The sequence below is a fragment of the Palaemon carinicauda genome, chromosome 8 (assembly GCF_036898095.1).
Source record: "Palaemon carinicauda isolate YSFRI2023 chromosome 8, ASM3689809v2, whole genome shotgun sequence".
NCBI classification, from domain to species: Eukaryota; Metazoa; Arthropoda; class Malacostraca; order Decapoda; family Palaemonidae; genus Palaemon; species Palaemon carinicauda.
Window position 1 is genome coordinate 163,581,877 of NC_090732.1, and position 23,615 is coordinate 163,605,491.

Below are 23,615 nucleotides of genomic sequence, written 5' to 3' on the forward strand. Positions count from 1 at the left end.
TTTTCTTGAAATATTTTTTTTAGAACATATGGTATATATTGCTTTGTAAATAATTATCAATATTATTACTTTAGCTTTGAAATATTTTATAATTATATGTGAAAGTTAGACTTGTAACTTTTTTTTTAATTTTGTTTCAGTGATAACTTTATTACCATAAACCTACTACGAACGCTGCCCGATGCGCATAAATGTTTTGTATTTGAAACTAAAGAAAAAGAAGAAATAGGATTTTTGATTGCCAGTTATTCACCACTGCTTGCCTCTTGGATCAAAGATATGGACTCTAATAAGAAGGTATGTGTTACAGTAATTTACAATATATTGAGTAAAATTTTTTAAAAAGGCAAGCATGCTGTACTTGAAGTTTGGAGTTGTTTAAAGGTTACACATTAGTGGTAAAAGCAAGAGATAGGACAGTATCATAGAAACTGACCATATACAGCACACTATTCATATGATCAGCACCCCAGCCCCCTCTCTACATAAACTAGGACAGCAGAGGCCCAGATATGGAATTTTTTTATGATTATATTACCATATATTAAGTAACCTTGAATTAAATAAAGACTGGTAGGATGGGATTTGTGGCACCAATACTAAAGGTAATTTTCCCGAGCTATAACAATATTAAAACAAATATTTTCATAGGTTTTTGTGTATGATTCTGCATGAAAATCAAAGTGTTCAGTTATTTTTATTTATAGCCTTAAATACACTAATTAAAATTTAATTTCAATATTCCCCAGGTGAAGCAAATAACTGGCGAAGATAGAGTAAGATTGTACTATAACTTGGTACATTCGCGTAGACTGTTGATTGATGCTAATATTCTCAGGAAACCTCAGGATCAGGGTAGCAACTTCTTTGTTAGCACATTGAGAAGGTAATTATTCACTTAGTTGCTTGTATAACATTTCTATTAGATCTTCAAATAATGATCAGTCTGCCCCTATCTTTGGCATTTGTCATTGTAAGCACAACCTTCAGTGATTCTGGAAATAAATTATGTATATTTACTTTTTTCTTTTAGGTTTCACAGAATAACTGAACAAATCAATTTTATTTAAATTACCTTCTTTCCCAATTGTTATTCTCTTTGCTCACTTCACATAACTTGGTAAATTTCATATTTAAATGTTTTGGTGGTAATGTTTATCAATTAGCCAGATTTCTTTAGAAAATTTTTTTATGAACTCGATTTTAGTTATCACTTCTGATTTGCAAGTAATGTATTCTATCATACTCATGTTAAGCTGTATTCACTTTTGCATAAGCTCACAGAACTTAATATAGTATTCTATAATGGCAAACAAACTTTGTAATAAATATACCATTTAATTTTTAATTAAATTTACTACTGAAATAGTTCCCAGTAACCTTTGAGTTCATCAGAACGTAGAGAAATTTATATATAACTACAGGCTAAATACGTTACAGTAATATCCTCTACATTGGTTCAACATACCGTATGTCACTTCCGACTTTCATTTTGCTCATCCTTAATATCAGATATAAAAATACAAGTTATGTCATTTTACCCCCACATTACATTGGTTTGACATACAATAATACAGTACTGTACTTCACATGGAAGCTTATTAATGTAAGTATTTTTACAAAATTATTGCAGGTTGTAAGTAGTTTTTTTTGTGTTCTGTATATGTACACTATAGGGAATGTATAAGTCACCTTAACCCTTTTACCCCCAAAGGACGTACTGGTACGTTTCACAAAAGCCATCCCTTTACCCCCATGGACGTACCGGTACGTCCTTGCAGAAAAATGCTATAAAAATTATTTTTTTCATATTTTTGATAATTTTTTGAGAAAATTCAGACATTTTCCAAGAGAATGAGACCAACCTGACCTCTCTATGACAAAAATTAAGGCTGTTAGAGCAATTTAAAAGAAATATACACCAAAATGTGCTGGGAAAAAAGTAACCCCTTGGGGGTTAAGGGTTGGAAATTTCCAAAAAGCCTGGGGGTAAAAGGGTAAATAGGGCAAAAATCGGACCTACGTCGAAAATGAACTTATGCACGGTCTCTTGGAACCAACCACTTAGAGGTTATTACTGTATAGGTAGAATCTTGTGTCAAACCCTAAATCATGTATTTTGCCATTGATTATATAGTTTTCTCTATTTTAATCTATGCATTAGTTTATTATACAGCATGCATTTATACATAACTGTGTGACTAAAATACTATTTTATAAGCAAGTTCCATGTGTTACTCAAAAGTCTATGAAGTATTGTATAATTTGTAATGGAAAAAGAAAAGCAATTCTTATTTGAATATTTTAATGTTTTATTGTTGCTTATTGATTTTATTTTTCTTCTAGATTGAATAAACAGAAACTAGAAAAGCTTAGACAAGATTATGGGGGTGAAAATTCTGAAACATATAAGGGCTTCCATCCCATGTACTGGGCCTTTTCAAAAGCTCCTCTTGTTCAGACCCTTAGCAAGATAACATCGCCAGAATTCGAGCAACAAGCAATACAAATATCTTTAGCTATTCTTACGTATGCTGGTCTTAGTCAGAATGGTGAGTAATAATTCACTATTGTATTTACTGTATAAACTTTGATGTTTTTTAAATATCATCATCTTGTACAATAACTGAATTTAGAAATTTTGGGCTATATATTTTACAAGCACAGTTTGGTTGAAAAAGTCAAAATTAGAGGACTAGAAGTTGCTTTGTGTGACTAGCTCTCCTATCTTATACCTTAAGAACTAGTTATATAATGGTTTATGAGTTTATTTCAATTTGAGAGTGAGTTGTCGTAGCCCAAAACGATTTCAAATGTACACTCATTTTAAAAAGTTTTCAATGCTAATTATTGAACAATTTATAGCCCCTAACATCAGAAATGAATACTGTACAAATTAATAATTCAAAATGATAAATAGAAATAGTATAATTAATAATTTATCTGGCAAGGAAATCAAATGTAAAAATGGCTACTTGGAAACTCCCTCCTGGTCTCTTGCAAAGCCGTGAAGGATATCTATGTCACTTCTCTTGATGGCCCTTGTAGGTGTAGCTATACATGGCTGGATTGACGTTACCATTTTTGTGGAGGCTTGCCACACTGGGAAATGATTATAATATTGTAGAATAACCATGAATGCTATAAGGCCACTTACAAGTGCACCCATTCAATGGCCTACGACTGTACATTTTTCACTTGATCTTGCGAGCCGGCATAGTCTTGGTACAGGCACATTTTTTCTGAACCTCAAATCATAATTACTGTAACACTTATTTTTCATTTTCCTTCTTCAAAAGTTTCGACCATTTCTCCTTCTCCAAAATTGAGTTGGAGAGATCATAGGATTTTTCCGGGTTATTGGAATCCCCAAGTTGAGAAGAGATTTAGAATTATCAATTTGCCTCCAAAACACATCAAAGATAGTTCACCAGGACTAGGGGAAGGTTATAGAAATACAGTAATGGCAATTTAGTGTAGAATAGTTCTCGGGGTGTAGGTTAGGAGGTCTAGCCATAAAAACCCAATACAAATCCTCTAATTTTAAGTTTGACAACAAATCTGTGTTTGCAAAATGCATTACCCAATGATTATTGGATGTTATTTCTTGAAATAATATACCTATGAACATGTATGTAATTGAAATTATGACTGAGGAAATAAGAGGCAAGAAAAAAAGAAAAATGTTACCTTAAGACTGCATGATTTGTCAATGTAATTTCACTCCTTCAGTTATTTATGAATATTTGCCTTTCCAACAGCTGAAACTGCTGCCACTAGTGATGACCAGCAGCTGACTATGGTTCAAGGTGTAGTAGACCAATGTATGAAGCGAGATCTCCTGCTGAATGAGACCTACTTGCAACTTATAAAGCAAACGACAGATCATCCAGGTATTTCAGATGTGTAGTGTAAAACAAGACCTATTATTACTTGAATGTCATACAGTACATGGGAAAGGAGATTTATTGATTAATCTGGTATCAAATTTTTATTCTTTATAGATCCGAATTCAAGGGTAAATCTACGACACTGGGCGTTACTGACCTTGTTTTGCTCTGTCATACCCCCTACGGACAAGGGCATTAGAAAGTATCTTAGGGCACATCTTCAGCGTTGTTCAGCAGATTACGTTTCAGAAGAGGGCAAATACTCTCGACATGCTGAAAAGGTAGTTATCATTTTGGTCTTTTATGAACTCCTATGAAATCTATTCAATAAATTGTAATATAAAAATAATTAAAGATTTCAATATTTCTCATTTGTCTCTTTTTGTATGTGCAGTGTTTGGTTAAAGCCCTAAACAATAGAAGGCGGCAGTGGGCTCCTTCCAAGCAAGAAATCTTGTGTACAATAAATCGACGCCCTATTTATGCAAGATTCCACTTCATGGATGGCCAATTCCATTCATTAGAATTTGATGCCTCTGCCACAGCCCATGATGTAGTGGAACTGATCATGCACAAAATTGGTCTAAAAAATACTGCAAAAGGTAACTATTAGGTTTAGAATCCAAGGTTTTAATGAAATTCTAGTTTTCTGGTTTTAATTTTCTGGCAATTTTATTTTACAAAACTAAATATTAGACAGAATGAATATAGTACCAATATTGATATTTTCTTCTCCAAGTGCAGAATCTACAAGTACTTTTTACATGGTTACCCGGAGTATGCCTACTTGATACAGTACTATTATCACAATTTAGACACAATTGTTCTTGACCTGATTCTGTACTATATAAATTGAACTCCTAAATATCATTGCTACCATGAAAATCAGTATCATTATAGGGTTCTTTATAATCATTCCAAAATTCAGTTGTCTCCCTTTCATTCTAAAAATTATTCTTTTTTCATATGAATCACATTCCTCCTCCTTTGTATTCCTTTACAGTACTGCTTTCAACTTGCACACTATGACCTTTTTTCTCAATCACTTCACAAGGTTCACTATAAAAACTTCATGACAACTTATTTTTTCCTATTTTGTTGCAAAACTGCTTTGTCACCTTCACTCACTTGTTCATCTTTAACAGGAAATTTCTTTTTTTGGTATTCTTTCCCCCCTTTCTTTACATGTTTGGTCTCTAATTCTCATTTCATCATCACTACAGTATATTCAGAAAATATCTCGGGCAACTTTGTCCTAATTTTTCTATCATACATAAGTTCTGCAGGGATAACATTAGTTACAGTATGTGGAGTAGATCTGTAAGCTTTCAAAAATGTAAATTCTTTACTCCATTCTTTACCTTCAGATCTTTTTGTTTTCATAGAGCCTTCATAAAGGATCAAAACACTTTTATATAAAGAATACCGTGTGACCTTCCCATGAACTATGCCATTTATAAAAAAAATTCTTAAATTCATAAGAAATAGTGTACCATCACCATTCACAATGAGTTCTGGCAAACCATGAGACGTAAACCGATTATCAAAACATTTTGTTACGTAGGTAGCAGGCCTACTGGTAGAAAATAATATTCCTACTTCAAACCATCTAGAATAATAATCTGTACAGCAACCAACAAATTTTTTCCACTTGGCAAACGACCACATATAACCATACCAATATACTGTATTGCTTTGATCTATCTGGTAAAGAAGGAGTTGGGCTCAATGTTACTGGCCTACTATCACTACTCATTAACAAATATACTTTTCTACTTCATTGTCAATTCCAGGCTACCACACTTTTTGTCTTATTCTACTGTTACATTTTTACTATACCCTGGTGTCCCTTATGGACCAAGTCATCAATCTTTTCTCAAACATTTTTTTATCATGTGTATAGTAAACAACCAATAATAATATAAAAAAAAAATTACTATGAAAATTTATCTTTTACATGTTTAAAATAAAACTTGTACTAATTACCAGTACTGAAGGTTTTTCAAAACACATTTCGTCATCAACATCAGACTATAGTTCAATTTCTCTAGTAGTTAAGGCCATAGGTGTTGCAATTTTTACTAAAAGTAGTCTTAGAGTGTATCTGTTGCATTAGTCTTTCCAGGTTTACACTTGAAAATTTAAAATAAAAAAGTTGTAGTCTCAGGGCCTACCTTCAATACATAAATGTGGTTTTCACTTTGGAGAATAAATTAATTCAAGTTGTTTATGATCACTGGTAAATACAAATTGGCCCATCTTACCACATTTCTAATATTTTGTTTCTAGCAAAAAATATTTTTGTTATATATTAAAACTTTAAGTAATCTGACATGTATAACAGAGTTGTGTAGAATGAAAAGGGCAAATGGAATTTAAAATCGAGAAACATGTCTCAATAATCTCTCTCTTGTCTGGTATCTTTATGAAGTTACGAAGTACTGTAGAACATTTACCTTTGAAATGAACCAGCATGGAACAGGGAAAAATTAATGCGAGTAGATATTGGGGATAATTATTAATACTAACTTTCAAATTCACACCAGGATATGCCATATATGAAATGCTGGGAACGACGGAGAGATGTATATTGGCAGAGGAGGTGTTAGCTGACGTAATGTCTCGATGGGAGCGATACAGACAGTCCACCACAGCAAATCAACAACATCATCAGCATCATCATCACCATATCTTCCTTTTCAAGGTATTTATTTAATCTCATTGATCAAAAAGTGTAATGTGTATATTTGGTTAACAATTTCATCATGTATTTAAATATTAGTAATTTGCATAACAATTTTGTATTCATGTACTGTATTACCATCCCATTAACTCAAAATGTCATTATTGTGCTTCTGTCATAAATACATGATCCATTGATTAGTTTTGGAATGCCTTACTCTGTTTTTTTCAGTTCGAGTAAACACAGAAGACCTTTTCTATGTTTACAACACAGAAGACCTTTTCTATGTGTTGTAGAGTTTTTAAAATCTAAAGTTTGCACAGTATTGGAATATTCATTACATGTTGGTCTAAATTGTTATAAATTGGATTATTAGATTTAAAAATTTTATTTTTTTAGAATGAGTCATAGATTGTAATACTGTATACTGTAACTATATAAATTATTGCTGTAAGGGAGCATGCAAAACATTAATGTCTCACTTTTCCTTTTTTCAGAAACATTTGCTATTAGAATCATGGATGGATCTAAGTGATAATGTTGAAAAAGAACTCTTGTACTTCCAAGTTCTTTATACTTTACGTGCTGATAAGTTCCCTGTTACACAGATGGAAGCTGTAAGTAAACTGACTTGCATTACAAAATTGATATTTATGAAAACTAAGATTTTGTAACTTTTATTTCAAGAACAATTTGAGTACATTAGTGCATTCATTATCTTAAAATACATTAGTCTGAAATGTATAGTAAAGTACTGTATTTATAATTCAGTGTTCTGTTTATCAGATAATTAAAGATAATGAACTAACATTCCCTATCTTATAAGGTAATGTAATATCAACTTTCAGGTTATGTTATGTGCTCTGAGAGCACAAATAGAATTGGGTAACTTCACTGGGACAGGAATGGATTACGGAGAAGTTATAGCACATACATTGTCACCAAGATTGCTAACAAACGTAACTCATGATGCTGTTGCAATGCACCACCAATCCCTTTTCAATATGGACCCTCAGGAAGCCAAGCAGGCTTTCCTTAACCTCATCAAGTCATGGCCACTTCATAGGGCTACAATATTTGATGTTACTGTGAGTAGTATACCTGGTCCTTCCTTCTCTAGATGGCATTGTTGTCTTAACTGATTCCTATATACATCACTACTTATGTTGGTTGGGGTTTTAACATAGTAATAATTTACTTTAAAATGTTATCAATTAATAGATATTCAAATATGTAAGACATTGAAAATTCTTAATGGAATTTAATAGCATTGTCCCAAAAATAAAGTATTCAGTAAGTTATGTTAAATTACTATTTTTTTTAAATTTTGAATATTTTTTCTGGTTATTTCACAGCAATCCTTTACATCTAACTGGCCAAAGGTATTATGGTTAGCAATTGATGAAAATGGCGTGCATCTACTTGAGCACCGCTCTCGAAATGTTCTCTGTACCTATGAGTATGATTACATTTTGAACTACTCGGCCTCCATAACTGCACTCATGATAATCACAGGATCTACAAGAAAACAGAGCAAAATTATTATGAACACTACCCAGGTGGGTGCCCTATCTTAATTCTATTAAATGTGAATTATTCTTTTCTTTATCATCTAATATTTTTGTAATTGTACGTTTAACCATAATTGCTTGGCTTCATAGCAAAAGTGTGGTTTTGACAAAGTAAAAATTACAAATATGAAATTAATGACATTTGGGAGTAATTTATTTTTTTCAAAGTATACAAACCTGAGTTCTTTACATAGTATTAATAATTCAGCGTAAGCTGGATTTAGCCATAAACGTTCATATGAGATAACAACCCTCTGCTGGTTAGCCAGGGTAGAGGGCGTTAGACCAAACTCCCCGCTAACCCAGTGAGCTCTCTTCGCTTTTGATTGCAAGCAGGTGATAGTGGGACAAGCATGTTTAAAGAACTTGGGTTTGTATAGTTCGGAAAAATACAAGTTACTTTCAAATTTGTCATTTGTTCCTTCACAAATACAAACTTTCATTCTTAGGATAGAGCAGGAGAAGAGTATTCTGACACCTTGTGAACCCTCATCATGCAAATTACTTCCAAATTTGTTATTTGTTCCTTCACAATTACAAAATTTTGTTCTTATGAAAGAACATTAGAAAAGTATCCTCCACTTTGAATGCAAACAGTAGCTGAAACTTAGGGGGTTGGTGATGATGGACAACTTTGAGTAAAGGACTTGGGTTTGTTTAGCTAGGAAAATTCAAATTACTTTGTCAGGTTTGTTTACCTAGGAAAATTTAAATTACTTTTAAAATTGTAATTTCTTCTCACTTCTTTCCTCCTTGTTTCTTGTGCCCTCAGCCCTTTACGTTGAAAAAGGCGGTTGCTATTGTGAACCCCGTCTGGGAGCAGACTTCGTTAGGCGGGAATCTTCTTTATACATTGCCTTATGAGCCTGCCTTGCTACAGGCAATGGTTTCTGAATGCAAGATGTAGAAGTACCCTGTGGTTGTCAGAATGATATAGTTTGATGGAGAAGGTCCTCGACTTTTCTACTACTGCGTCCACATCCTCCGTTGGGAACAAGGTAGAACCCATGACAGAGGCGTTATAGACATTTAAAACTTCTCTACGAGCTATCTGCCTCTGAAACTCAAGGCCAAGACCAACTTGGCCCACTGGCGGGTAAGAAATTCTACAGCCCTTGCTCACAAGGACCACGTTCTTCAAAGCCTTACACTGTTGGGGTCCAAAAGTCCTCACTATTGGCATAAAGACTGACAGTACCTAATCAGCAGTCCACCACGAAGCTGCCCGGAGAGTCAATGGCCCTGCTCTCCATGTTCAGAGTAACTGACACCACAAAGGCCGGATGTCAGGGATACGGCAGCCCCCACGGATCCATCCGTGATCGAGGATACAGCCGACACGGAGGATCAAGTGGTAGAGGGCTTAATAGATACTGGCGAATGTTTGCCTGATGAAGTATCCTCCTACAGGAAGGTATTGGCACTGATTTGTGGCACAGGCTAGACGAGCCCAAAACGTCCACAGAGCAGGCCTGGCTTTTGGGTTTGAGGAGGATGCTGGATAACCCAGTACAACAGAAACCATCCTTGACCCTACCAGTGGCTCCGGACGTGTCCCTGGGCATGGACCACGTCGACCGGTTTGTCTCGGGGCACAAGAACTCCCTCAGAGCCCAAGGATCCTTCAAACTCCTGCCTGGACTGAGGACCCAAGGATCCTTCAAGCTCCTGCCTGGACTGAGGACCCAGAAGAAATTTTATGTGCCAGACGGACGGCCTACGGGGCTTCGGACTATGGAAGAAACCGTCGCGACTCTGAGCCAGGGCAGTACGGATGACAGGATCCTTATTGCCCCAGTGGTCTTCTCTCAAGCGGAGGCCGCTATGATTGAGGACACGTCGCAGGAAATCATCAATGTGGCCTCCTGGCTGGACTGGTGGGCATGCACCCTAGGAGGTTTTCAGCTCTCCCACGATCTCTCGGTGCCAGAGAATCAAGCTCTTTTACATGAGCTCATACGTTCGGGGGGCAAAACCATGAAGTTCCTTACGTTCCAGTCCTTGACCCAGACAGCAAACTGGATCTTAAGAAGGAGAGATACGGTGCTTAACAGGCTCCCCCATAGACTCCCCGAACGTGAGGCCAAATTCCTGAGGAATGCTCCAGTGTGGGGTGAGACCCTGGTCCCCCTACAGACGGTAGCAGAAACTATGGAAAGAGTGGGGAAATTGAAAGACACTGCTGAGCCTAGACAGCCAACGACAAGACGTCCTCCCCATAGAAGACCGTTTGTTGACGGGGCCTACCCACCTACGCCACCAGCTAGACAGGGGGCCCCCTCCCCTTCCTGGCATCAGTCCCCGCGGCCCTGCCGCAGAAGTGGTGCCCCAACCAAGGCCTCCTTCAGACAGAAATACTTGGGTTCGAGATGAGGCTGCTCAAACCGTCTCCCCAGAAGGAGATAGGAAGGGAGGCCCCTACACCTTCCCACACCACAGGTGGGGGGATGCCTCAAACACTATTGGCAAGCATGGCGGGACAACAGTGCTGACCCATGGTCCGTGGCAGTTCTCGGATAGGGATACAGGATTCCCTTCCTGACAGAGCCGCCCCCTCTGATTCCCAAACATCGGGCGGAGTGGCTGGCCCCCAAGGATCACATGAAGAGAGCCGCCTTGCAGGAGGTGTCAGCCATGTTGGACAAAGGAGCACTGCAACCCGTCCAGGAATTGTCCCCGGGGTTCTACAACAGGCTCTTCCTGGTGGAGAAAGCTACGGGAGGTTGGAGACCAGTCATCGACCTCTCGTCCCTGAACAAGTTCATCAAGAAGACGTCCTTCAAGATGGACACGCCGAAGTTGGTACTGGCAGCCTTGAGAGAAGGGGATTTCATGAAGTCCCTGGACCTCAAGACGCCTACTTTCAGATCCCCGTACACCTCTCCAGCAGGAAGTTCCTCAGGGTGAAGTGGGGATCCCAGTCTCTACAGTTCATGACCCTCTGCTTCGGCCTGTCAACGGCTCCTCAGGTGTTCACGAGGGTGTTCACCCTAGTATCAGCCTGGGCACACAAGCAGGGCATCAGGCTGATCAGTTATCTCGATGACTGGTTGCTGCTTTCAGCCTCAGAGGCAGCCTATAACTGGGGTTACCATCAATCTAGAGAAGTCCCAGTTGGTCCCCACCACCAGGATGACGTACCTAGGGATGGTCCTGGACTCCCAGGTAGCAAGGGCATTCCCCTCTCAAGAGAGGCTGGACCATATAATGCGACCATTCCTAACAAATACACCAATGAGAGCCAAGGATTGGCAGAGACTCATGGGCCACCTGGTCTCGCTGGAGGCTCAAGCTGATGCCGGTGCAGTGGAATCTGAAGATAGTTCCTCAGGGGGGGGGGGGGGGGGGGGGGGGGGGGCTCAAGCTGGGGCCGGTCCAGTGGAATCTGAAGGACCTCTGGTCACCGGGAGACCCACTTCAGGCCTTAGTCATGATGACTCCAGCCACCAGAAACATGCTCCTCTGGTGGTCCGACCGGGCGAACATCCTACGGGGGGTGCCGTTCGCGTCCGCTCCTTCGGAGATGTTGCTCTTCACGGACGCGTCAAAGGAGGGGTGGGGAGCCCATCTGCTCGAAGAGACAGCAGAGGGAAAGTGGTCCCCGGAGGAGAACCTCCTCCACATAAACCTGCTCGAGCTCCTGGCAGTTCAAAAGGCCCTCGCAATATTCGCCCATCGCCCTCATGTGCGACAATGCCACCGTGGTGGCCTACATAAATAAACCAGGAGGATTGAGGTCAAGGGAGTTTTGCGATCTCACGTCTCGGATCCTGGAATGGGCCGAGAGGAAACACATCATTCTCACAGCCAGGTTCATTCCGGGGAAGAGAAAAGTTCTAGCCGACGGCCTCAGCAGATCAGGGCAAGTAGTGAGGTCGGAGTGGTCCCTACACCCACAAGTGGCCCAGAGGGTCCTCCAGTTGTGGGGCTCACCGGTGATAGACCTGTTCACCACGAGGCTCAACACGCAGCTCCCTGTGTTCTGTTCTCCTGTGCTAGATCCGGCAGCAGCGTTCGAGGACGCCTTCCAGCACTCGTGGGACGGACTCAACGCGTATGCCTTTCCCCCCCTCGGGATTCTCAGGCAGGTGCTCAACAGACTCAGACAATCAAGGGCTACAAGGATGAATTTGGTAGCGCCCTGGTGACCGGAGAGGGAGTGGTTCGCGGATCTACAGGACCTGGCCACCCTTCCTCCGTGGCCCCTACCAATAAGGGAAGATCTGATGCACCAGCCTCTCTTTCGAAGGTTTCACGAAATCCCTCAGTGCCTTCAGCTACACGCGTAGAAGCTATCGAGCGTCTATTAAGGAAAGAAGGATACTCGGAGAAGACAGCTTCGAGGATATCAGGGTATCTTCGGAAGTCGTCAATCGTGGTGTACCAGGCCAAGTCGGCCACGTTTGTGAAGTGGTGTGCCATGCAGAATCTGAGACCTCTGGATGCATCAGTCCATAAGATTGCAGACTTCCTGGTCCACCTGAGGGACGACCTGGGAGTCTCCATTCCAGCCATCAAGGGGGTCCGAGCTGCCCTGGGGCAGGTATTTCAACTCAAGAGGCATCCACCTGGGGGCCTCTCGTCAGATTTCCACGCTCATCAGAAGTTTCGAGCAATCTTGTTCCCCCGCGCCTCTCGGGTCCTGCAGTGGGACGTGACCAAGGTTCTCAAGGTTTTGACAAGGCCTCCCTTCAAACCCCTCAAGGATATCCTAGATGAAGACCTCACCCTCAAGACAGTGTTCTTGCTAGGTCTGGCCTCAGCCAAGCGCATGAGTGAGCTCCACGGCTTGTCATTCGAGGTCTCGCACTCGAAAGGGTGGGAGGACCTGTCCTTTAAGTTTCTGCCTGAATCTGTGGCCAAAACACAGAACCTGGCCATTGCAGACCTAAGGTTCGAGGGGTTCTCGGTCCTGGCAATCCCTCACTCATACAACCCGGAAGACTTGCTCCTGTGCCCAGTGAGAACAGTCAGGAAATACCTTAGCAGGACAGCCAGACTCCGGCCGGCCATCAAAAGTCTGTTTGTCTCCTCAGGCCCAGTAAAGAAGGCAGTGTCAAAGAACACGATCTCCTTCTGGCTTCGGTAAGTCATCAAGAGAGCTTACGCCAGTGAGGGGTCTGCAGTCCCGGGTACCCCGCGACCCCATGATATAGGGATCTTAGCACTTCTTTGGCATTTGACAGCAACATGGCAGTTGCGAGCAGGCACATGGTCCAGGCAGTGCACCTTTACGGCCCACTACCTGAAAGACTGTATGAGGAAGTCCCTGGACGCCTTCTCCATTGGACCAGTGATTTCCGCCCTGCAACAAGTTTAAGGCTAAAGCCCCGGGTAGCCCGAGGGAAGTAATTGCAAGCGATACAAGTTTCCTCCTTACTCCCCTTTCCTTTGCTACCCTTTTTCCCTTTCCTTCTCTCCTCCCATGTGAGAGATGGATGTTGTGGAAGCCCATGTCCGGATTATGCATAAAGGTGAGTTATACAAACAGTTAGACTTTTGCGTGCTTCCCCTGACTCTCCTACCCTGTTCTTTGTGTCATCTGGACCTAGCCTCCTATCTAGGTCCCGTGTCCTGGGATGGTAGTGGTGGGTCTTCTGGCCTGTAAGTCCACCCCTGTCTCCTAAAGTGTAATTCTCCTAAGAAAGTAGTTCGAGGTAAGTACTCCGTGTTGGAACAAATCACAAATTTTAAGTAATTTGTATTTTTCCTAACAGTACTTACCTCGAACTACTTTCGGGTTATTGCCCACCCATCCTGCCCCGGGTGCCTTACAGGAGTTTGAAGTAGTACACATATGCTTACTGGCGACACAAGACCTAGTAGCGCACCCTTGCGCGCTGACCCCGGGTCACCTCAGGGCACGTATCCATCCGCCACGGAGGGAAAACGGAGATGGGGGAACTGCACAAAATTCTTGGTCGATTAGGGAGGAGATACTAAATACTCCTAAGAAAGTAGTTTGAGGTAAGTACTATTAGAAAAAATACAAATTACTTAAAATTTGTGATTTTTGAGTAATCGCGCTTCACGTTTTCAGTAACGTGTGAACTTTTATTACACGATACTTTGTTTATTGATGTTACAATTGGTATTAGTTTTGCATGTAACATTCTAAAGTTATACATCTATACGAGATTTAATTTGCCCTTGTTTATTGTAATATAGAAATTATTATTTACTTACGTTGGTATCTCGAGTTGTGTTAATATCGTCAGTGTTTTTTTGTTTTTGTGCGAGTGTGAGTGGGGGGGGGGGGCCTCTTGGAGAGCCGCCATGTCATGGCTGAAAGCCCCCTGAAGCCTTCACCAAGTAATTTAAGTAACAAATAAGAGAGAGTGTATGTATGCGTGCTTGTGAACGGATGCCAGATTTTGAGGCACGTAATGAAACAAAAATACCGTAAAAACAAGTATTTCAGACAATATAAGGCTTATTCTCACGCTTGACCCTTGAAATAGGTTACTCCACTGTTACACCCATATCCCTTTAAAGCTCAGTGACCAACGAAAATGGACGCGGAATGATCAAACAAACTTTGTGCTGTATACTTGGATAGGTATATATAAAATATAAATTCATGAAAAACTCAAATTAGACTTTTTGGAAAAATAATTGGTTCTCAGAGGGTGATCCAGGCTTTAAGCTTCCAATGTCAACCCAGCACTTCCCTCAAAGGGCCAGATGCCCGAGGCGAAACCCCTTAGGATTTCGCACTCGCAAAACTTGTATAGGCCTGTTGTGCCGGGGGTGAGGGAGGAGTGGTTGACGCTGGACCGTGACTCTGGAGAGTCGACAGCGACGATCACCAAGCTGCACCGAATAGCCTAACTCTGAAGAGCTAGAGTGAAAAGGTGATGGGTTGTGAACCTGCTTACGAGGACTTGCGAAGGAGACTACCCAAGTAAGGTTGTCCTTGTAGGGTGGAAGATCTCGAGGACCCTCCTGCTGAACTAATTCAGCGTGCTCACTCACCCTAGGGGGTGAATGCGCTCGGCTGGAACAATGCAGAGAACCAGCCTACAATTCCTTAGGTGGGAGAGAAATTACAAAGGAAGAATTAGTCGTGGGCACGAATTGCAAAGTAAGAATCAGCTGGGGACTGGAAGACATGTCCCTCCAGCGGCTCTGTGGGGGAAGGTTGTGAATAACTCCTGCAATGCTCAAATCTTCAATATCTCCACAAACCAAGCCCCAAAGAAGGCCACTAATGAAACAAAGCGTCGAGAGAGACTCTCCATGGGTGGAAGGTACTACCGCTCCACAGGCGGCAGGTGCTACCGCTCCACGGGCCCGAAGGTTGCTTGGGGGTCAATTACACATCACTTTTAATTGATGTACCCCCAGAGGAAGTCGATTACGAAGAAGCAGAGGAGAGGGTACGAGGCTTCAGAGAAATGAAGTTGGGACTTCTTTGACCTCGAGGAAGACCCTGAGAGCAAAGAATCCTTTAGAGTTCCTCCGATACGTACCATAGCACTCCCACTGGTAAGGTGGCTACGCCCGACATTTGTTACATATAGAAACTTGTGTGCATGAGTGACGTGTGCACAAAGGACGAAGGCGGTGAGGATCTGTCTCCATGGCAGACATAAAAGTGATGCACTGCCAGGGCAAACCCGTGTAGTTGCAAGTTCTCAAGACTAATCACACATGTACGAGAAAGGAAATTTTAATAAGCTTACAGGCAGTAAATAATGGGTTAGCGGGAGTGCGAGACGGCACATCTTCTCTCTACTGAGAAAAAAAAGTGAGGATCCCACTGGGCGAGTGAGTGAGCGGAGTGGTCGGTGTACCCCTGCTAACTAGTGGAGGGTCGTTGACACCTCATGCAAAAGTTTGAGGCTAGATTCTAGATACACTGAAAAAAAAGAGTACTGTATATTCATAATAGAGAACAAAAGGTTTGTACCGTGGTATCATTCAATTTCGCCGACATGAAAATTTGCGCAAACATTGAGAATTCTATGTTCGTGCGGTCGTAAATTTGCGTATTTTCAATTTCAGCCATAGTATTTTCCCCCCAACCAAATCTTTAAACAGAAAGTGCACATAATCATTCGTTGTTACGTGGATATGTTGAGTAGAGTGGTCTGTTTGGTAATAAAGTGACATGTCCACTGTTATAGTAAAGTGGTTGAACTCGCGTGGAAATGAAGTTAAAAAAGACATTGTCAGGGATTTTTCAAAAGAGGGACTGTAATAAACGGATTTTGAGCGAAGCGAAAAATCTATTTTTGGGTGAGGTAGCCATGTCGTCCTGATGGAAGTTCCTTCATTAGTAGCTTCCTAGGTATATTTGACTACAGTGATATATCCTAGAGAATTTACCAAAGGTATCCAGAATTCTAACTCCTGGAGCGAATATCCCTTAAAATTTAAAAAGGGATATCGCGTAATATCAGAGGACGTATTCTTGACACGTCTCATAACTATCTACACCCCTAATAGCACTTTCGCTTCGAGGGGAAAAGCGGCAAGAATAAAGGAGTCGTTAAAAGAGGCGACGCTCCTACCGTACTGTAAATAGTGCGCCAAATCGCCACCGCGCGGCGCCACCAAGCCATTCTTTGTAGCTTTGTAGGTGTTGCAGATACATGACCATAGGGAAGGATTCATTATCCTTTTGTCAAAAAGAGGGTGGGTCCATCAGGACGACCTGGCTACCTCAACCAAAAATAGATTTTTCGCTTCGCTCAAAATCTGTTTTTTGGGCTCAGGCTATGTCGTCGTGATGGAAGTTTACCAGAGCATTAATGTATCTGTGGATTTTCAATAGTGCCGTTTATCTAGATAAATTTTTCCTTTCGGTCTTCTAGACCTAGAGATACTTGATGTTACCGTTATACATCAATCAGCTGATCATGAAATATGTCAGTGCTGCCCCCTACAGGGAAGAGTCTGGGCAGACTCAAGGAAAAAACCCAAGGATTGTGAGTTCAAGGAAACAATCTAGCTAGTGTCATCATATACGTAAAGCATAGTTTGTACTTGGATGGTATTGATCAGTGCAGGTTACTGGTGCCTCCCGGGTGTATTGTTAAAGAGACAGACAGGTTTATATACGTGTAGGAAACCTTAAACAGTAAAATGAAGAGTCTAGTACAATAAGTTCTTACCTGTTTGCTTGGAACAATAGTAATCTTAGTACCCAATATTTTCTTAAATATTAAAAGAATCAAGGATGCTCTGACTTTATTCTTAAACTAGAATGTTTGAGGCGAAAGAGACGCAAAGATTCCTTCTATTGTTTATTACAATAATTTTAGAAATCATAGTTGTATTCAATTACATATTACATTACACTGAACAATTCTGCATAGAAGCATAAACAGTAATAACAGAAATAAAAAACAGTTTCACCTGAAAAGGAAACACCAGCCACTCTATGGGAAGTATAAGAATTTCACTATGTATTCTGTTGTTACTAGGAACACTGTGCATATAGGTATGCCTGGCATGTGTCAGTCTGTTATGCTTAAAGTCACCCGTGTGAATAGAACAGTCTATAGTGTCATCACTAAACACAATACTCAACATGATATGCCTTGAGAGTCTATCATGTAAACCCTTCACTAAAAGTCCCAAATAGTGCACTGTTCTTCGTAGTAATCAAGCGGCAGGTTTTATTACACTGCCTGCCGCCACCACATGAAATTTTATTTCTTGTAATTGCTTCGCGTAGTGTTTGAAGAAAACTCTGGACGACTTCCATCCAGTATAAGCACGAAGGCTTTCAAACGACATCGTCTGAAAGAAATTCAGAGACGAGGCAACTTTTCTCGGATCATGACCTGCGGGTGTACTGTCTGGATCCGCTCTGCGTATAAAATAGGTGATTTTCGCCCTTAACTGTTTCAAGGATAACGTTGAACCGGAAGTCTCTCCCCTGAAAAGCTGACCTCCCTTAAAGTCTGAAGTTCTACGAAGATAGACCTTTAGGCATTCCACTGGGCAGAGGGATGCTTCTTCCTTCAGAGGGCAGATTCTCCAGGGACCCCATCTCTTAGTGGGCAGCTCGTTCTTGGCGAGAAACGTCGGGTCCGGAAAGAGGTTCAGTTCTCCGCTGCCTGTGAACTGAATGTGGCCATCATCCCTCGAGAGAGAGCCACTATTTCGCTAACTCTGGCTCCTGAGGCTAGTGCAAATAAGAATATCACCTTTTGAGTCAAGTCTTTCAGCGAGCAATCTTCATTGTTCAGGGTTGATGCTAAGTGAAGAACCTTATCCAAAGACCATGAAATGGGCTTTAGAGGAGCTGCGGGCCGAAGGTTAGCGCAGGCTTTAGGAATCTTGTTGAAGATCTCATTGGAAAAGTCTACCTGGAAGGTGTAAAGCATTGGTCTGGCTAGGGCAGATTTACATGTAGTAATCGTATTGGCTGCTAAACCTTGTTCATGAAGATGGATGAAGAAGGACAAACAGAAATCCGTAGAAATCTCCTTGGGTTTCTTCGCCTTGACAAAGGCCACCCACTTCTTCCAGGAAGACTCATATTGTCTTCTTGTTGACTTTGACTTGTATTCTTCTGAGAAGTTAATACTGTCCCTAGAAATCCCAAACCGTTTCTTGACCGCTAAGGCGAGAAAATCATGAGATAAAGGTTCTGGGTTTTCCCTGATCAGGCTGAGACAGTCGATTTCTGCACTTGCCGAGTCAGAACTGGGTCCGGCAACGGGATCAGCTTCAGGCGTAGTTCCGTTACTAGAGGGAACCAGACGCTGTTGGGCCACTTGTGGGCCACTATTACTGCTGTCCCTCGAAAGGATCTCAGTTTGTTGAGGACTTTCAGCAGAAGGTTGGTTGGAGGGAATAGGTAGATATTGGACCATCTGTTCCAATCTATGGACATTGCATCCATTGCTTCCGCTAGAGGATCCTTGTACGGGGCTACGTACCGGGGTAGCTTCTTGTTGTCGCTCGTTGCAAAGAGGTCTCTCTGCAGTCCTGGGACTTTGCGTAATATGAAGGAGAATGATCTTGCGTCTAGGGACCATTCTGACTCTATCGGGTTGATCCTGGATAGAGCGTCCGCTGTCACATTGCGGAACCCTTGAAGGTGGACTGCTGACAAGTGCCATTTCTTCTTCTCTGTTAAACGGAGAATGGCCAGTATCACTTGGTTTATGTGAGGCGATCTCGAGCCCTGTCGGTTTAGGCATCTCATTATGACTTCGCTGTCTAGAACCAGACGGATGTGGATTGAGCAGCGGAGTTTCAGTTTCTTCAGAGAAAGAAAAACTCCCATGGCTTCCAGAAAGTTGATGTGGAAGGTTTTGAAGAGGGGAGACCAGGTTCCTTGGACTTTCCGATGATGAGAGTGACCTCCCCACCCTTCTTTTGAGGCATCTGTGTGAACGGTGACTGACGGTGGAGGTGGTTGTAAGGGTACCTTGTTCCTTAGGTTCTTGGCCTCTGACCATGGCTTGAGTAGTGATCGCAGACGATTTGGTATTGGTCTTTGTAGATCTCTTCAAGCGTTTGATGCGTATTTTCTCCAAACTCCTGATGCATCTTTTAATTGTGCTCTCAATACTGGATCTGTCACTGAGGCGAACTGGAGGGACCCCAACACACTCTCCTGTTGCCTTCTTGATATCCTGGCAGATTGAAGGAATCTTTTGACAGATCCTGCTATCTCTTTCCTCTTCTTTGACGGAATGGAAAGGCAGTGTGACTGCAAGTCCCAATGGACGCCGCCCAGCCACTGAAACTTTTGAGCTGGAGATAGTAGAGATTTTTCCAAGTTGATCTTAAGTGTTCCGGGAACCGGATCACTTCCTTGGAGGCTTGCATGCACTCTTCCTCGGATGCTGCCCACACCAGCCAGTCGTCCAGGTAGGCTACCACCTGGATTCCCTTTAGGCGTAGTTGATGAATGACTGCATTCGCAAGCTTGGTGAATACCCTTGGAGCTATGTTCAGACCGAAGGGCATGGCTCTGAAAACGTACTTTCTTTTTTGTAGTTTGAATCCCAGGTAGGGGGAAACTTGACAGCTGATTGGAACGTGCCAGTACGCATCCGTCATGTCTATGGAGACTGTGTATGCCGGTTTGGGCAAAAGGGTCCTGATGTGTTGAAGCGTCAGCATTTTGAACTTGTAGTTCACTATGAACTTGTTGAGTGGTGATAAGTCCAGAATGACTCTGAGCTTTTCCGAGTCCTTCTTCGTAACACAAAATAGCCTTCCTTGGAATCTGATGGACTTCGCCTTCCTTATAACTCCTCTTGTTCAAGAGTTCCTGAACATATTCTTCCAGTATGGGGGTTGAGTGTTGGAAGAATTGAGGGAAGTTTGGAGGAGTTGAGCTCCAACTCCACCCTAGTCCGTTCTTGATTAGGCTGTGGGCCCAGGGATTGAAGGTCCAATGATCCCGGAAGAGGAAAAGTCTCCCTCCTACCGGTAGCATCTCACTTTGAGTGCTGGTTGGAGGATTTACCTCCTTGGCCACGTCCACCTTTGTTGCCCCTACCTCTGAAGGGGCGTCTAGAGGAGCCTCGAGACTTCGGCCTAAAGGTTGTTGATTGCCTTTCGAAAACTGGGGTGAACACAAGCGATTGGGTCACCAGCGTTTGTTTCACCAGTTGGAAGGTGGTGGGTGGTTGTGCCACCGTCTGGGGCACCGTGGCCACAGGAAGCTGTTGCTGTTGTTTCGGCCGAGAGGGCACTCTTGGTCGTTTCGACTTATTCTTCGGCTGGGGACCCTCATCAGCTGAAGATTTTCTTTTAGAGGACAAGCCCCATTTAGAGAGATGATTTCTGTTCTCTGTTGCGGCTTTGTCCACGACCTCTTTGACCACCTCGCTTGGGAAGAGGTCTTTTCCCCAGATGTTGGAAGCTATCAGCTTCCTTGGTTCGTATCTCACCGCAGCCGAGGTGAACACGAACTCTCTGCAAGCCCTTCGGGCTTTAATAAAGTTGTACAGGTCCTTGGTGATTGTCGCCAAATGAGATTTGGCGAAGACCATGTACATGTCTGGGGTATCCGGGATGCTTGCCATAGTCTCTAGGCCAGTCTGCAGAGACATGGAAGCAGCAAGACGTTCTTTGGTCTCCTGTTCCCGGCGTAGGAGAAAGTCTGACAACTTCGGGAGGTCTCTTCGCCGAACTGTCGTCCGGCAATATCTGCCTCCAGCTTCCCGACTGTGAAGGTGTTGTGGACATCCTTCCAGTCTGCATAGTCTGATGGAAAGGCGAGGGAGAAGGGTCTACACTCTTCCAGTGTAGGGCAAGGTTTCCCTGCCTCAACTGCCTTTAAGGCTGCCTTAAGCCCTTTGTCCATAAAGGGAAAGGCACATTTGGGGTCAGCAATGAAGGACGGGTGCTTCTTGCTGAGAGCCGGCACCTTGGAGCTAGTAAAGGCCCTCTCCTTCAAGGTGGTTGTATATAAGGCCTGGGCCTTAGAGAGTTCAAGGAGGATGGTCTCCTTTGGCTCTGTCTCCTCTTTGGATGCAGGTTCCGTCTTTAGACGGACATAGCAATCCGGATAGGCTCCTTTGCTGGGCCAAAACTCAATTTCCTCTACTGGGACAGTGCCCAGTTTCTCTGAGAGGAAGATCTCCCCCCCCCCCCCCCCCCCCCCCCCCGGACATAGGCATATGCTCTGCGTACCTCCAGGGGTTGACGTCAGAGAAGGCGGGGAGATCCTTGACGTTTAGCTTCTTCGGGGCTAAACGTGTTACAACCAGCTGATGCATTTCCGTCCGGAGAGAAGCTTCTTTCTCGGACGATTTCTTCTGAATGTCCTGCACCATATTCAACAGCAAGTGCAACGTATTCGTGATGGAATCTAACTGGGGTGCAGTGGAAGAAGTCGAAGGCACCGGCTCAGTCACCGTGGCTGATGATACCGAAATCGTTTCGGTTTTCTCGACTTCGGCCTCAGGTGGTACGTCATCCGCCTGATCCAGTTCCTCCACTAGGAGATTGTTCTCAGTCTCCTCCAAGACAACTGACATGTTGTCCTCCAATTGGATGCTCTCCAAGGCATCCGATACTTTAGATTCTACCAGAATCTGGACAAGGGGATTCTCAGGTTGAGCCTGGGGAATAACTACATCCGAAGATGCTCTAGGGAAAAGACAAGCCCTCATCTTCTCATTAGGAAGGTATGGGCCAGAGGTGTTCTTCTGGAAGCCCCTGACCCATTTTCGCAGCGTCTCCCTTGCTGCGTCCCTTGACTCAGTAGACTTTCGGTCATCAAAAGCCTCTTTCAGCAGTTTTACACAAACGGTACATACCTGTGGGTCCCAGTACTTGAGAGCCCCCTTGGTGACTGCGCAGCGAGCATGGGCCCTGCACATGTCATGGCCGTAGAAGTTCTTACTACGGACCCTGCAAAAGTTGTTCCCGCACTCGGGATGCTCCTCCTGTAAAGAAAGAAAAGCATATAAGTATTCGGTGAAATTCTCAGATTTCAACATATTTATTATTAAAAATATTAGCTTGGATAGGGTAAGCTAGAGATAGGAAAGACACCTACATGTGTTTCCTGTCCAGCCCATTGCTATGACCTCCTCCGATATTGAACACTAAATTCTTAACGAATTTTAGGGGAAGATGATATCCTTTGATATAGAGTGTCTTCTTAACACAATCTTCTAGGTTCAATATTGGGGATTAAAAACAATAATGGTTAATAACCATTTAATAGTAGAGAGAATCGCTCTCTTATATGTCATGGTCTCACAATAGGCTGCCCATGAAGCACCTTGTAAGTTGGAAAAAAACTTTTGGGCTACAGCACTGACTGTTGGCAGCATGCCGCCAGTCCTGCCGGGCTAGCCGGCATATGCCGGTCTATTCTGGGCTATTGAAGGCAGTTACTGTCTTCAAAGTAATGGGTGGCAGGCCGCCGGCACCGGCTCTGCCGGCCGGCAGTCGAGGATCCTTCCATCAAGTAGGACCCGGCGGCAAAAGGTTATGGGTGGCCGGCTGCTGGCCGGCAACTCAGTAGCCGGCAGCCGGTCCCAGTATGTCTATTGTCGTTGGGTTGTCGATCAGCGACGCCCACGGTAAGCGGCGGCAGAGCAACTGCCGGCCGGCAGACAATCGACGTGGCCCAGTAAAATGAAAGGCAGAGAAAAAGAGAGGATCTAGGAAGGCAAAGGCTCAGCCTTGCCGGCCTACATCCAGAATGAGGGTTCAAGTGGAAGGGGGAATTATATTCGGGCTTCCACCCAACCATATCCCATCCACATGGGCTATGGAAGGCAGTCTAAAGGAGGACTGAAGAACACTCTAAACAATACGAGGTTACCTGCCGGCGGCAGACAGGGAACCTCAGGACAGTTCTACAAATAATCCTTAGGGTCAAATGTAGAATGATGGCCAGGGAGGGTGATGGCTCATCCAACACAAAAGAGACAGAGGGAAGGGGGTAGATGTCCTATAAGTAAGGTAATGCCCGAAGGCACCACCCATCTCATGGAGTAACTTCAGGTAGGAGAAATCATTTCCCCAGGTTGG

At 43.0% G+C, this 23,615-nt stretch overlaps 2 protein-coding genes across 5 annotated transcripts in view; one reads left to right on the forward strand and one right to left on the reverse strand.

Moving 5' to 3' along the window:
- LOC137646092 (myosin-VIIa-like) overlaps positions 1-23,615 on the reverse strand; it is a 466,088-nt gene that overhangs the window by 164,759 nt on the left and 277,714 nt on the right. The gene's annotated exons all lie outside the window — the stretch shown is intronic.
- The window catches only part of LOC137644760 (myosin-VIIa-like), a 107,860-nt gene that overhangs the window by 81,131 nt on the left and 3,114 nt on the right, over positions 1-23,615 (forward strand). Inside the window, exons 32-41 of the mRNA XM_068377656.1 lie at positions 141-297; positions 750-886; positions 2,347-2,552; positions 3,762-3,893; positions 4,005-4,171; positions 4,285-4,492; positions 6,437-6,594; positions 7,071-7,190; positions 7,422-7,661; positions 7,929-8,132. Of these exons, the coding sequence (XP_068233757.1) occupies positions 141-297; positions 750-886; positions 2,347-2,552; positions 3,762-3,893; positions 4,005-4,171; positions 4,285-4,492; positions 6,437-6,594; positions 7,071-7,190; positions 7,422-7,661; positions 7,929-8,132 (1,729 nt within the window). The remainder of the gene's footprint in view (positions 1-140; positions 298-749; positions 887-2,346; positions 2,553-3,761; positions 3,894-4,004; positions 4,172-4,284; positions 4,493-6,436; positions 6,595-7,070; positions 7,191-7,421; positions 7,662-7,928; positions 8,133-23,615) is intronic.